This window comes from Bombus vosnesenskii, unplaced genomic scaffold (assembly GCF_011952255.1).
Source record: "Bombus vosnesenskii isolate JDL3184/JDL3185 unplaced genomic scaffold, Bvos_JDL3184-5_v1.1 scf7180000013274, whole genome shotgun sequence".
NCBI lineage: Eukaryota > Metazoa > Arthropoda > Insecta > Hymenoptera > Apidae > Bombus > Bombus vosnesenskii.
Window position 1 is genome coordinate 1,164,904 of NW_022882932.1, and position 16,069 is coordinate 1,180,972.

At 37.2% G+C, this 16,069-nt stretch overlaps 1 protein-coding gene across 5 annotated transcripts in view; it reads left to right on the forward strand.

Moving 5' to 3' along the window:
- The window catches only part of LOC117231804 (transcription factor AP-2-epsilon), a 200,058-nt gene that overhangs the window by 154,522 nt on the left and 29,467 nt on the right, over nt 1-16,069 (forward strand). For 4 of the 5 annotated variants that reach the window (XM_033490599.1, XM_033490600.1, XM_033490595.1 and 1 more), the window contains 3 exons: nt 401-778; nt 10,298-10,513; nt 10,725-10,776. In XM_033490599.1, coding sequence (XP_033346490.1) covers nt 401-778; nt 10,298-10,513; nt 10,725-10,776 — 646 coding nt within the window. The remainder of the gene's footprint in view (nt 1-400; nt 779-10,297; nt 10,514-10,724; nt 10,777-16,069) is intronic. The other variant, XM_033490596.1, reaches the window with a different exon arrangement.

The following is a 16,069-nucleotide window of genomic DNA, read 5'->3' on the forward strand; positions in this document are numbered from 1 at the left end:
TTTCTTTTGATGTGCCCCTATATATGACGTTGTTGGAAACAATTGAACTTGCTCACGAGAGAAAATTTTAATCCTTTAAGCGCTACTACATAAATCAGTCCGTCTAACCACAAACAAATTGCAGCTGGTGTTTGAACGGATTTTTAGCTAAGGGATTAAAATTTAAAAGTGCGATGGAGAATGATAACAGCGTAAACTGAGTGAATTATAGAAAAACCGTACGAGTAAGCTACGAAAAGAGTGAAATGTCTGAGCTCTACCATAAGATATTCCAAAATACTTTTTACGACAGCAAGTACCTAACATATCTTGTAATATATATATATATATATATATATATATATATATATATATATATATATATATATATATATTAATGAATGAATTTTTCTGTGAACAGGACCGATTAACTGGTCACGGGGGTATTTCCTCGCTGGGCGGTGGAAATTCTTCGCCGTATTCCGGCGCCCATCACCACGGTCACAGAGGCAATGGAAACGGCAGTGGGATGCCCCATCACGGGGGCGCATCGTTGCCTACCGCCTCCGACTTTCAACCACCGTACTTTCCACCCCCGTTCCCTTCGCATCATCATGCGCCGGCGAGCCCTCAACATCCGGGTCTTGGCCAGCCACAACATCTCGATTACCTCGTCGGCGATCCATACACGCAGACGCTCAACACGTTGCATCAACATCACTATAATCACTTGAGTGCCGCTGTCACGGCTGGCCAGAGGAGTGGTGATCTCAGGAGGGACGCAGAGGGCATTCATGTGGTGAGTAATCGCTTCGATGAGTTATTAGTAGGTTTTAACCCTTTCGTCCCTGAAGTCAACCACAGTCGTCAATCAGTTCAGCTTACAAGTATAAATCTGTTTATTATTAGGAGTGTTTTGATCGATTTTAAGACGTTTATAACGTGAAAGAAATACGAAGCATCTCCAGAACGAAATAAAAATTAAGTTAGATCGTAAGATTAGGTCCAATCTCGCATCGTGTGCAAACGATAAATATAACATTGTTGAAATTTTCCATTAATAATATTTTACGATTCAACGTATTTATGTTTTCACTAGGAAGATAACACGCTCTTGTATATTGCATCATTAAAATGTGAATATCTAAGTATGCTGAATCGCGTAGCGTGATCGGTAGAAAATTGCAGCGATGTTTCATCGTTCGTCCTCATCGAATCATAATTGCAATAATTCACTGTATCAGAATACGTAGTGAGTACCGAGAAAAACTGTCTTTAGTTTATTGTGTTTCAAAATGTTTGCGAGATAAAATTTTATTTCAAATACACGCGTAACTATTTTCTATAGTAAAGACTATAATTACATTACATTAACAGATTACTAATGTATGTGCATATATACACTCTGAAACTTTATCGCTTTCCCATCATCGCATTTGTTATGATCCTACGGTAGTGTACGGTAAATGCCATTTGCCGTATATAGTTATGGTAATTAATATCTTTGTCCTATTAAAAAATGAAAGACTTATACCATCGTAGAAAATCGACGTCGGAATTAAATATTCGCATTAATTCTTAAACGACCAGATATTACGTATATCTTAAAATTGTCTATTAATTATTTATATTTAATTAACATTTTTCTCAATTTAGCGATTTATCTCAGTCTGTATCGAGTAAATATTCATAAACATTATCTTCGTTAATTAAATATACTACAGATTTTTTAAGTGCTAGTGTTTTACTATATAAACTTTCAAAACTTGCCTATCGCTTCTCACATTCTATAACAACAAAAACACCGTTTATATGAGTTTCACTTATACGAACGAAATTATAGTTAGTGTTTGATTAAATGAATTCTTGCTGGTTAAATCTATTTGTCTGAACGTGAATTCCTACTACAATGTATGGATGAAAAATCATAAGACGTAGAAACTTCTATTACATAAATTACATATCTGTCTGCTAACAAGTCCATATAAATGGATTTCCACTATATACAAATAAGAATAGGACAAATATAATAGAAACAGAAGTTCCAAGACCCAATGTAACCATACCCTGCATCAAATTAAACACCACTTATTAACTGTAATAATTGCCGAAACAATAGTACACTAATCATCGATAAAACAAAATCTATTTCGAAGTAAACTGATAAACGATGATTCTGAAACGCGTTCGTGTTCTCGCGGAAACACGGTCGTTTGGTCGTCAAGATCATCCTGGGGGTTTGCGCGTAAAATCGAAGCGCGCGAAGATCCGGTCACGTGCACGTCCGGCTAGCTCATTAGAAAAGGTACGCGGCGTGTTATTTGTAGGATGGGCCGCTGGCGGTTGAACAGCAGGGGGATGCGTAATAATGGCCGGCTATCGATCTATTAGACGTATCGCGACCAATAAGTCGGCCCGTGACATCGGTGATTACGATCGTTGATCCCACGAAGAGCACGCGAGGAGTCGAGACGCGCGACATTTGCATTTGCCACGGTTCTGCGTGCCTGTCCTCGCTCCGATGGGTGGGATAGCCTGGTCAGGTATTAACGTAACTCGAAAGAAACGATCGACTCTCGGCCAGTCAGAAGAACCGGCCAGCAGGAAGTCGAGGATCAACGTAACGTTTTGTTCCCGATTAGTTGGATTTTTCTGGTTTACGGATGGATCGTGTGGTTTCTTGCCTGTTTTCAATCGTCTCTCTCCGCTTCACCGTCTAACCGTCGCACGTTGAATACGCAGAGAACAGCTCCATGTTAAGTATACCCGCAGCGGGCTTTTTGTTTAAAGAAGTGCGAGAGTATTGTTTGTTCTAGCGGGAATCGTAAGTACGTGGACGAGTGTGGCTTAGTTGTGGCATAGTCGCGGTCTTCCTGGGTAGACGCGGTCTATTTCCGTAAAGTAGAAAATTTATTCCCTCGGCTGTATTTGGAGAAGCATTGACTGTCTACCGATAGTTCGACGGGTTTACGGATGGGTTAAAGGAGGAAGACTTGTGAGATGATGATCTTGCTTATGAGTTCTTTTAAGATCAAGTTTGTGAAGCGTTTAGAAATTGTTAATTATTTTTTCTTTTTTTTTTTTTTTTTAGTTAGGATAAGTAGTTCGTGTTTGTAACACGTTTGTCAGAATTACAAATCAAAACGTGCACGATATATCACATATTATTTTTTGTATCTTCTTGCGAGATATTCAATAATAGAATATATTTTTATTGTAATCGATAATTATCTAAGGCTTGATTCAGATTGTGATTTAGAAGCTTGATTTAATCATTAAAAGCAAGTGTATTATTTGAAGGATCTAGATTCCCAAACAAAGTCACGCGGAGTATAACGCGCCTTTGCTCATAGTAACGGAACACCGTACTACCACGTAGTTAGGGGCAACTTCAGACCTCTAATAATACTCGCGATAATAGTATTTGCGGTACACCTTACCCCAATAGCTTTTATGAAAGTATCACCCTAATTACAGCGGGGGGACGCGCGTAAACCACGCTGTGGATTATGTTTTGGGCGGTTTCCATAGGTGTCGTGTGACGTTCGCGCAAAAAAGACCAGGTTCGACGAAATTCGACACGCTGCCGAAGAATACGTTTAGTTTCGCACAGATCGAAACTGGCCAGAAGAACAGAAAAGCGGGTTCGGTTTAACGCATCTGTCTGCGCCATATGCAGTCTCGTATTGCGAGCTTGAAATTCTGTATCGAAAATTATTTATTTTACGTCACGTAAAACGAGTAAAACACGAGCAAAAATGTACTTTGATATTGGCGAAGAAGACGTTAGGAATTCACAATTACGTTCGGATTGAAATTTATTTAGTAAAGCTATTACAAATGCACGGACTCGTTAATTTCATTTTGTTAACAGCAACTTCATAATCACGATTTATTTTTTATCGTCGATGTTTATTATACAAGTCAAATTGGTACAGTTAGCTGAAAATAACGAATTATGAAAGAATGGATTATGTGCAATACGAAAATGCAGAATAACATATTATTTAATTTTTATGGAATGTTACAAAGCAAATTCGTTTCATATTGATATTTGTAAATATGTAGAATGTTCCACTAGAAAGTCGGCTTTAAAATATTTTGCCGACCTACGAGATTGAAATATCGATTATTTCGAGCAGTACAACCCCTTGTAGCCTATCTTGGTTTGCCTAAAGCGCATTCTTCAAAGGAGGGTGGCCGATCTTGTTCTCAATGAAACCTAACATCGATTCAATCTCGCGATTCGCGAGCATAATAAAGTATTGAGCACATCCTTCGATAAACTTTTATCGCTCACTTTCACTATTTATCCTACATGTTACTGTAAATTTTGTTTTCTTCTGAACAATAGAAAGTAAATCTTCACCGATGATAATGAATTCACCCTTAAAGACATCAATTACGAATGATTAATTGAAAGCCTTATTTCAAGGATGATAAAATCTTAAAGCAGGCATAGCGAAATTTCCGTAAAGTTACGCGATTACCATGGTTCCAGAAGACTTTCGGTCTGCTAGGAGAGAAGATAGTTGTAGACGGGGCACAAAGTCTCAAACTCCTTTCCCAAACTATACGCAGTAACGGCGTCTTGCATAGTTGATCGTAGTTAGGGAACTTGCCGCGATGACTATGCGTCGACTCGCGTCACCCTTAGAGTTTTCGGTTCGGTATCTCTGCCACGAGCATCGAGAACGACAACGATGCGAGATTATGCTTCGACAGCTTTAAGGGGACACGCCGTTCGAAACCACTTTGAGGGTTCGAAAGCACGTAATTATATATGGACTAGATTATCAAATCTAAAAAATTAACGACTCCTTCGTCATTGTCTTAATTACTATAATTCAAAAGTTATTAATCTTGCGATAGAAAAAAAAATTGGAAACTGTTCTACATCCTATCGCGTGTAAAAAAAAGTGAAAGTTCAGCGAAGGTTCCTTTAAATCACATTTCCTGTATCCCAAATAGATTACCATGGAATATAAATTGCCTACTTCCAAGCTTAATTATACATTTATATCGTTACAAAGTCATATACGATTAGAAAAATTGGATGGATGAAATATTTTTGTTATTTCCTTCGTCTACGGTTTCTTCCAGCTGCGATGCATTCTAATATTTTGGGAATGGGCCACCCTCTTGAACTATCGCGTTCGTTGCCCTCCCTCGAGTAATTTACTTATTAAATTTTCGGCTGACCTTTGGCATTCCCTCGGGGAGAATGCCAGGGACGCGTTTACTTTGACTGAAATATGCCAAGCGCTGCAATCCTTAAGACTGTATCGGAGATGCGTAAAAGAGGTAAACGATTTCTCCACCCTGTTCTTTTGGTTTTAATTTGCTTTCTCGTTTACGTGACATGTGAAACTTGCGTTGCATGGGAGACACGGTGAAAAATTTACAGGATCAAGTACGGAATAAACGCGTGGGGCCAACTCGTCAAGGTAACATTGGATCGGCGTGTAATCGGAAATCACCGATCACTGGATAAAACGATTAATAAACGCCATTTCATCTGCCGATGACTAATGTTACGTCATACTCGATCTAACTGAACAACAATGATACGGTAGTTTCTAGTCAAATGATTAAGGGAAACGAGAGGTAGACGAATGAATAACGTTGCCTACAGTTGAGTAGAAAAATCGATAGAGCTGTTTTCTTTGGTGGAGATCTCGTTGACAAAGATGAAAAATTAAAAATTTTAGTTTTCTTATGTAACGTATTACGATTCAAATAATTATTACTTGTGTCTTAAGATACCATAAATGTATCATAAATATGTATCACAATCTGCATCGTAAATATATTTATGCATAAATGTATGTGTAAATTGATTGATCGTAAAATCTGTGTCGAACATACAATTTATGATCATGTTTACACTAGTGCTGAGAGTTTAATACATATTTGAAAACTATGGAAGCCAAAGTTTGTAGTCGATGTAAATAAAATCGCGTGCGTTCTATTTCACGAGAAACGTTTTACAAAGAAGAAAGAACAGATGATGATACGCTTCCGAAAAAGAGACGACAATGCCAATAATCAAGCAAGTGGTTCGGCCGATTCCAATAGTTTTATCCTTGAAAACGAGCAGCCTCGTGCTTCCTCTATACATCGTAGCCCACGCGTTTTATACTGAATTATAGTATCTCGTCTGAATCCCTTCACAATCTCACATTTATGCTCGAGAGAGTACAATTTGTGACAGCCTCTTCGATAAGGGATCTTACGATTCAGAAAATCTGCCTCATTGTGGGACGTCTTTCTCACGGGGAAGAGTTAAATATCGAGTTGTTACGGAACAATGATGACAATCTAGATACGTTCTTCTCATTTTATTAACAAGAATATTTACCTTATGAGATTGAAAAATTGCATTGAAAAAAGTAAACAATTGCAATAAAAATCCGCATTGTTTAAAACTATCTTGTTCTTTGATTGAATTTACGATTATATTATTGCGAAAGAGTTTCTGCAACAGATACACCATACTTTCCTTCATTTCGAATGCGTACTCGCTTTCTTCTTAAATCAATAAAAGTACCTTCTTCTTTAACATAAATCTTTATATTGTCTGAAAGAACAAAGAAAAGAAAATATATACTTTTTATTTGTACTCAAACAATTTCATTACACGTCTACACCACTAATATAACATTCTGTCGAATCATCAGCCAATATAATCAAACCTCAACATCCTCTATTTCCTTAAACTCCATCAACCACCAATTTGCAACGGTCCGAACATCAAATATTTGCTCCCTCGCATAACAAGTATTATCTGCAAAAATGTTACGTAACTCTGAATCTCGATTAACATGACAACAAGGAGAAGGTAAAGGCGTGCATGTGTGTAAGTATATGTGTGTGTGTGTGTGTCGAATTACACAAGAGGAAATATGGGTAAGACTCGCTAGATCGTCGATCAGAAGGGATCGCCGTGATATCCGCGGCGTGGTCCCATTTATCAGTATCGATACCGCGAATGCCGACCGTCGTGACTTCACCTCACCGCGGCGTTTAACGAGAGAAAGGCGATCACATTTCATCTCATTAGTCGGCTGGCATGGTTACATCAATTTATAACTAACGCGGGCCGTCGATAGATACCGGTAGGTAGCGCTCGACCACTTAGCCGAGTTAATTAGCACCGCGTTTCTATTTCTTTGGTCGCGTGAAAGCCGGGCTCTAAATGGTCAGGACATCGCACACGATGAATCGTGCGATTTTCGATGTACGACAACTCGCGACCTAAGCCCTAAAACGGTCGTAATTTTTATAGTTAACAAAATTCTAGCTTGTATTTTATCGATTCTTGACCACGTAAGGGATTCTATTATTTTTGTTAACCCATTACGGAGCACCGTTGCGTTAATGCAACATTTCATTTGCAATATTCTTGCAATCAATCTACATTATCAAATTCTGCTTTCTAACATTGCGATCGTGAAAGGCAATTCCAAAGATTCGCTCAATATCTTTTTCGTCGCTATTTCTTTCACGTAGACCCTACAATTTTCCGAGATTTTAAAGAAGTTATAGTATTTGCAACGTTATTTGGGAAAAAGTCGAATATTTTACGAACGTTCATGTTAAAAAAGTATTGATTAATGTTTGGATTTTAAGATTAAATACCATAAGACTGAACAATTTCATGTTTATCGAATGCACATACCTATTGATCACATCGAAGTTCATCATCGAGTTTCGCTAATCGGGATCTGCAACGTCGCTATGACATTCATGTTGATAAATGAGCTAGGTAACCTATGCCTGCTGAAATGTAAATGAGGTTATAGGTGTACATGCGCTTTTTTGGGATAGCATGTTTGCATGATGAGACGACGGTGTACGGCTAATTTGCCACTCTCGAGTATTAATATTAATGTCAGTGTCCGGTGGGCGATGAAGAATGTTGTAAGTAGTTAATTAGATGTGAGAAATTGTAGGGTGATTTGCATTAGTATAGTGGCTATAATCGTTTTTACTTTCTAGATAAAAATCTTCGTATGCGAACATCCTTGAATGTCGTCGAATTCATTTATTTCGTGTATTTTATTCGACGGTTTAAAAATAGTTTAAAATTACTTAAATAATACTTTGTTAGTCCTATTTAATGACTTTCTAATACTTTTACTTGGTAAGATATGAAACTCATCTAAAATTCATTAAGGTATAATATATATAGGACTATGAACTTATTAGCATATATACGACTGTATCATCGAAAGTAGATTTTAATTGTTTTACCGAAAAGGATTGTAATTACGCAGTCGTAAAACGATGACTAACATTTTACTCGGAAAGAAGCAATAATTAATGGATATCTAAGAAACAAAAAAAAGTCACAAAGAGAAAGTAGTACCTGCTCTTACATTGGTAAATATAAAATTATCGCTTTACGTTTTGGGCTTTGTATTAGCTACTTTCGTCTCATGTTTTCTCACCATTACATCTCAAACCATTAGAACTGTTTGACTTTGTTCACTAGATCAAATACTTAGTATACCGAAGCTTCATATTCGTTATTCCATTCGCTATTTAAAAGCGAACGTATCGCAACGATCTAGAATAGTCGTAACGGAGAAAACGATTACAATAGAACCAACAATCTGGAAAAGAAATCGGAGAAACGTGCGCAGAGATTTCTTCTCGATGCGAGAATCGCGTGGATCGCATAGAAAAGATGTACGACAATAATGGTAAGGGCTCGTAATACAACCGTATTTGTGACACGGCCGACTTGCAGTCTAGATAAAATCTCTGGTTTTTCTCGCTATATGTGATTAAGATTCCGAACATATATCTACCTTGTATTTCAATTCTTGGAAGATTGTCTTCGTTTTTTCCCCTCTATATTTCTCTGTAAGTACGTACGTATAGTTTCTTACATAAGAGACAAACTTCAACTTCGCGCCTGTAAGTACGCGAACGTTAATCAAAATATGCAATTCGTTTTCGGTAGTAACAATTAATAAAGAGTTACATGGATCTCACGGAGGAGTAATCACGCATACTTAGCCAAAGCGTGAACATTGAAAAATAATATTTGGTTACCGTATAAAATCGACGATCGTAAACATCAAGCTCCATCGCTTTTGAATTTTAATCTACTCATCCTATTATAATACTGATTATAATAATTTATGTAGGCAATGATATAACTACGTGTGTACTGAATCACAATAATAAATGTGATCTCTGGTAATAAACAAATATTTATGAACAGGTATGGTTATCGTTTACAACCTCCACACTGTGTCTTCTTCTTAATGTGTACGCTTTTGAAAACATGCCGTCGGTATTGCGATTTATAAATTTAATTTTTCTCCGGTTCGTCGAACGAGTGATATCGCTTAAAAGTGCGCTGCCGAGTAATTTACGTAATCGATACCGGATTTACTCAGCTTTTAATTGGTCTTAATATTGAACGCTCGCCTCGGTGAATTATCAGACCTGTTGAAATTTTATTTATACTTTGATTAAATTAACCCGATGTCACCGGATGGATTTATGGTTAATCTTGATACTGCTGAATGCAACTCGTTCCACGAAAATCGCACGCGAATTCACCACACGCAATTTGATTTTTATAAATTCTCCGAAGAGTTTCTGTATAACGATTCCTCACGAAGAGGAAACAAAAAGTTGCGCGAATCAAGATTCGACTAACATTATTGCATTACGTGCTTCTACGCGATTATATCATGAGTTACTCGTCGAATCATCGAGACTTGGTCTAAAGGTACGAGAGCTGAGTCTTATTTCAATTTGACGTTTAGAAGTACTCATTATTTTGAGAAGAAGTTATATAGAGAATCTAGGAATCTAAGACTTAATAGTAACAGTAAGAGATTGTTATGGGAACATCAGCAATCGTGACATAAAAGGAATACGTGTTGTTTGTTGCAGAGTAAGCAGGCTACATTAGATTTCTGATATATCGTAACTTAAAAGATACGTTGTACTAACGTTGACAATACGCATAGAATGTACACTGCACGTGTTTCTAAATAAATGTATTCATGGCAACGTGCGGAGACTTACTAACAAAGTATATAATTAGCTATACCACGATTATTTCCATTGAGAGATTCTTTCATAGTTGAGTAATTTCGCAATTAACTCGAGTAGAAATCTTCGATATTTACTTTTGCCGATCGTATCAAGTAACTCAAAAATAGAACAATTCTATATCTGACCTAATTTTATTCTTTGTCTTCGCCAATTATAATTTTTATTTGCAAGCACTTTTTCCTATTATTTGTCAATACGTAAGTGAAGTAATATTTCTTTTGATATTTAATTTCAGACAAATATGCATGCGTCGTTTCCGTACGACGGTGGGCGCAGTAGTGGCGGAGGTGGTGGCGGCGGAGGTGGCGGTGGCGGTGGCGGCGGCGGTGGAAGGGGCGTCGAATATGGCGCTGTTCGCCGTCCTGACGCCCTTCTACCACCCCCAGGTCTCGACCAAACCGACCTCGTTCTCCACAGCAGCCTCGTAGACGACCCCCAGGTGAGCGACGATGTACGTAATCACAACACATTTTCTCTATTGAAATACTTATAATATTTATGAAAAATTTCAATCTTAATTACTAACATCATCCAGCAAATTTAAAAGACAGAGACTTAAAGAATTAATTTCTACGATCTTTCTCTTTCAATTCAAAATATATTCGAATATTGCTTTCTTACGAATGTGTTTATTTTAATCTTTTATATTATTTTTGCTTCAGAACACAAATGTAGACGATGGAGGGTTCATGAACGACCTGCCTCTCCTAAAAAGTAAGTAATATCTTGCTTTCTGCTACCTGCTACATTATCAATATACATTGCCATAAGATCGTGTTAAAGTATTCCATTTCAAAGTAAAAACGTTTATTTCATTTTATCGCGATAATTTTACTCCACCTTATCTTATCTCCTTTTCGTCCTACCAGTCCCTTACGGGTTTGATGCGCATTATCAAATGCGCCACTCAAATTTGCTACCTTATCAACGTGTTATATCGCTGAAGATGTTTTCTTAATTTCCAAAGCCATATAAGCTGTTTTAACACCACAAACATCGAATCTCTAACGAACCGACGAATTTACGCGATTCAACGGCGTAAAAAGCGACGTTTCAGGTAGGGATAAATGGAAAAAAAAAAGTAATGGACATTATCTCGGCGTGGAAAACGTGTCGGCCGCGCAACCGGAAATATAAAGTAGCCATGCCGGTAACTTGTCGCTTTTAATTAGAATTTATCTCCCAGAGTGTCGTATCGACTGCTCCTCTGTGAACGTAGTCTGAATTTCAAACTACGCCGAGAAGATAAAAAGGCGGATGGCCTCCATCTTCCTTCGCCATTAATACGCCACTAATGGTCGTAATTGCAAGGAAAATGAACCGCGACCGGACGTCGTTGCGATCGTCGATCGTCCATCGATTTCTCGTGGTATATGGAGGGCTGAGAATCATATCAATGTAAATCCGCTTCACCTTCCATGAGACAGCGTTGGACATTTGATAATTTGATTATAGTTTAAACGAAAAATAAAGATTATCAATTGCGTACAAAATGTTACAAAATATGTTGGAAAATATTGCATAGAAATGACTGAGGTTTAGTTCGAAAGAAACATCGATGGATTACCTGGATTTCTCTCGACATTAGAGTAGGTACTGTGTACTGAAAACCACAATCATGCCACATCTAATCTTTCCTCGACCATTACACCATTCTTGTATGCCGAGATTCCTCGTTACGCGACAATAAGGCAAAAATAAACAGTTACGTTCCACCAAAGATCAACTGGTTTTTTGATCGAATATTGCCATTCTACCAATTAAGATAACCGCGATGAAAGCTACATAAAGTAATTCGTTGATTCCCAAACAAATAAATCCAATTTCCACCCGAAAATTATAACTCAGCACTTTGAAAAATTGATTTCTTATTTTCAAATCGGCGTCGAAACAGGCTAGATGGCTTCGAACTAGATAAAAATCTATACGCCATCGATCTAATTAAAGGTTTATCTTTGGAATTCGCCTAGCCGATAGTGGGTCGCGCTTTCACGTCAATCTCGCTACGGATTCTTGGAACTGTAAACATATAGATAACCAATTTATACAGATTGCAGCATAGTTTCGTTTAACACACGCAGACACGATAAAATTCTCATTAAAATTTAAATTATTGCATGAGTAGAATAGGGATACCGAGGTGGCAGAAACTGCCCAATATGCGCTATTACGTAACGCTGAGCCAGTTATCCGACAATGATGGGAAGGGAGAATGTGTCGTGGATCGTGACGATGTCTCTGTTATAAGAAATCGTGCGTTTCGATCGATGATGATCGCGTGTGTCGATGTGAGAAGAACGTATCGCAGCCAGGTGAACGTGTTGCGAAAGTGTGACGCGCGTACTTTGTCAATCCTCAGTCGATACTCAGATTTTACTCTCAGCTATGCTTTTTTCCGAACGGAGATCAAAGAATTTCTATCCAATAAATTGCCGATTGTATACTCAAATTTGTCTCATAATTAAACAAAAGAGTGGAGGAACTTATATATCGATAACGAAGAATTATTGAGTCGCCACTGATCATTGGCTAACTGTGAATCATTAATCGTTTTACAGTTATCAAAGTTTCGAAAGAAGATTTAGCCTATCGCGCTTGTCGTAAGTTCGATAACAAAACACAACGGCAACCCTCGACGATTCTTGATTTTTCTGAACAGACAACACAATGCCGGAAAAGGTGTACCGGTCACAATATACTGTACCGTATAACTAAATACGTTTCGGCAACGTGTCAGAGGTGCGAAGGAGAAATAAAACTAGAGTGGATGTGCCCGCAGGCGGATCGGATTTCGTTCATTGTCATTGTAATTTTTTGGCAGGGCGCAGTTTTCGGGGCGTTACACACCACAGGGGTATTACCTACAGATGGCTGTTTGTTCGAGTGTCACCGTGGGTTATTATATGCCTCGTTACTTGCCCTGTGACGGCTTATTTGGCCAGTTTTTCCTTCCCTTCTATTTCACTCCCCGCCGCCATTGTCCCTTTGTTTCCAACGACGTATCCGACATTGTGTCGTCGAATTTAGAAAGGTTTATCCTGACGCGTGTTCACTTTAACGTGACTTCTTTTCTCCTACCTAAGTGCGAGATTTCCATGTGGTTCTTTTACTTTACAATCTTTATACTTTACAATCGAGCTTGTACGATGAATCTTCCTGACAAAAGTCGTTAAAAGTACCTTAGAATTTTCTTAGACGTTAGAGTAATATATACAAATGATAATGTACTAAAGTTGACATTTCTTTCGACACGATATATTTTCTAGTAATTTCTTGCTTTTTCGTATTCAATTTGTTTGCTTAAAGTATTCTTGTTGAAATAATTTATTGTTTTATCGTCTGTATGATATTTCCGTCTCAACGTGCCAAATTCATAATTTCAATTTGTTAAACCCAAAATTATCACTCCCCCGCCCACATTCTGGTAAAAACTGCTCGTCACCGTTGGAATATCGAGTCGGTTGGCGAGAGCAACGACAAATACGTACAACCGACGACACAACATACGCGTTCCGTTTCTCGGAAGCCGGTTATACAATTACTTGCAGCTTACCTTGGCTCCTTCGTCACTCCTCGACGTGCTCCAGTTTAGCAGTTTAACGTTGCTCCGAGGTATACGAACGAAATGAATTTTTCTCGGAACTTCGAGCTGCAAGAAATTCAAAATTAAAAACTTTGTTCGTTGATTGAGGAAATTCAAGAACATTAAAATATATTTGAAGAATAAAAAAAGCAATTGTAAAAAATATATTAGTTCGAAAAATATTATCGCGAGAGCAGTTAATTAAGAAGAACAGGAGAAGAATAAAAAATTTATATTTGGCTTGAAAAAGAAAATATTCCGCAGTTCATTTCAAGTTAGAATTTTTCGTTTGCTTAAACATTTGGTGACTATAACTGCAGGTCGTGGATAACTACTTGGGAAATCATTCTAAATTACAAGTTCACGTTGCACCGTGTAATCTGACATCTGTTGTCGTCTGCTCGCAGTGTTCATCAGACATTATTCGGTGTAATCTGTTCCTCTTTGGACAAAGAATAATATATCGAGACTCTGATAATATTTACAAACCGAAAGATTTACAGTCAAACTTTACAACTGCAAGATACTTTTACAATTTTCCACTGCTTTTGACTTATCAGATTCTTTTTTAATTCCAACGAATAATCCCGAGAGAAACGCGAGAAACATTAACGAATTTTAAACGTAAGTAATTTCCTAGCTACTGAGTCTGCATAAAGAGAAAAAGAGATCCCCGTAAGGAATAGAAATAAATAAGAATCGTAAGGAATGGAAACGAGTTTTTGTGGTGTCGGAGGCCGAGCCATGTTAGAACTAATTAATCATTCAAATGAGGCCAACAGACGGCACGCTTTTACTATGTTAATGATTTTTCTAATTTACCTGGTCAATGGCGTCCGGTCAATTAACTTTCATCGTTATGGAACCTCCAAACAGCCACGTTACGCATTGTGCTTTTAAATTACCGAACGAACTTGACGTATACTTGGTATTGCCAACCGTGACAGAGCTCGAATCTGAAAATTATGCGCGCCTTTCCGCGTCGATCGACTTGACTTATGGCCAGAACCGTAATTTACTATTTACGAAGCCTGGTATGTTTTGGCTATCGTGAGAGTTGTCAGATTTGTTTTATTAAGAAGGTATTATGATAATATCATTTTAATCTTCGACAAACCTGTTTCACACGTTCAATACATACGTGTAAAGTCGTCTTGTTATTGTTGGTAAATGAAATTTTTTATTTGTGCCAATGAATTGTATAATTTGTAATCTACGAAGTTTTCCGTTTGTCGAATCTCTTATATTATGTCCACTTTTCTTGCGTGTAATTTTTACGACATATGAAATTCTTCGTTCTTTGATCGAGTGCACGTTGAAGCATTTATGATTTTTATATTAAAATGGGAGAAATTTCGTTCGATCATTCATTAGTCGTCACATTTGAATAATCCGTTTCCCTCGCATCTTTTAACACAGTAAAGATTATATATCGTTCAACTATTTTACTAACATTCTATCTACATATCTTAGCGGTTTAATTGTGGGGCATTAAAGAATTGGTTACATCATACACAAGAAACCTGTTTCCAATGAAACTATTTCTATGCATCTTTTTCTTATTTGATTACATTTCTAGCGGCTGGTTGCATTGCTAATGCTGAATTTTACATTAGAATTCGTGTCTCGTTATCCCTACTCTAGAATAGCTTAGGCAATAGTGATCTTTGAAAAATTAAACAAGACCACTTTTTAGTTGACCAAGAATATCATACCAAACTTCATATATTAAGTTTCAAAGACATACAAAAATTTTACTCATAATATTTAATTACATAGAACTATGTGCAATCGTGTTACACCATAATCTTGCTCGCCATTTATCTAGTTTAATCACTAACTTCAAGATAAAATCCTCTCTATAAAATTCATCTAGATACTTTCAAACAACCTTATCCCACGATAATTTCATTTGATGGTTCCACAATTTATCAAACGTACTAATTACCTGACAGATTACACATTTAAAAAGTTTAGTAACACCAGATCCGTATCGACTTCTATTTATCTAAATGCATTTGCTACCATGAATTTTGATTTGGGAGTTCGATGTTATACATATATGACAGGAATAATTTTTCTTTTCATAGTCACAGCTATCACAGATAAATTAAGAAAAATAACGAAGCCTTTGATATGTCCGGGATAGCCTTAGTAGGAAAAATATTAACTGAAACGAGACTATCCAAAAACGAACATTGACTTTTCTTAAATGAAAATTTATACATAATGTAAACATTATAAAGAACATAATACGATCTGCTCTAGTTTTCGTTCCAATCATGGCAGCAAACGCGTTGACAGCAAATGACAAAACTTTCTGACAAATTTAATCAACAAAATCAAAATTTATCCACAATGTAGAAAATATAAACAACATAATACGATCTGCTCTAGTTTTCGTTCCAATCATGGTAGCAAACG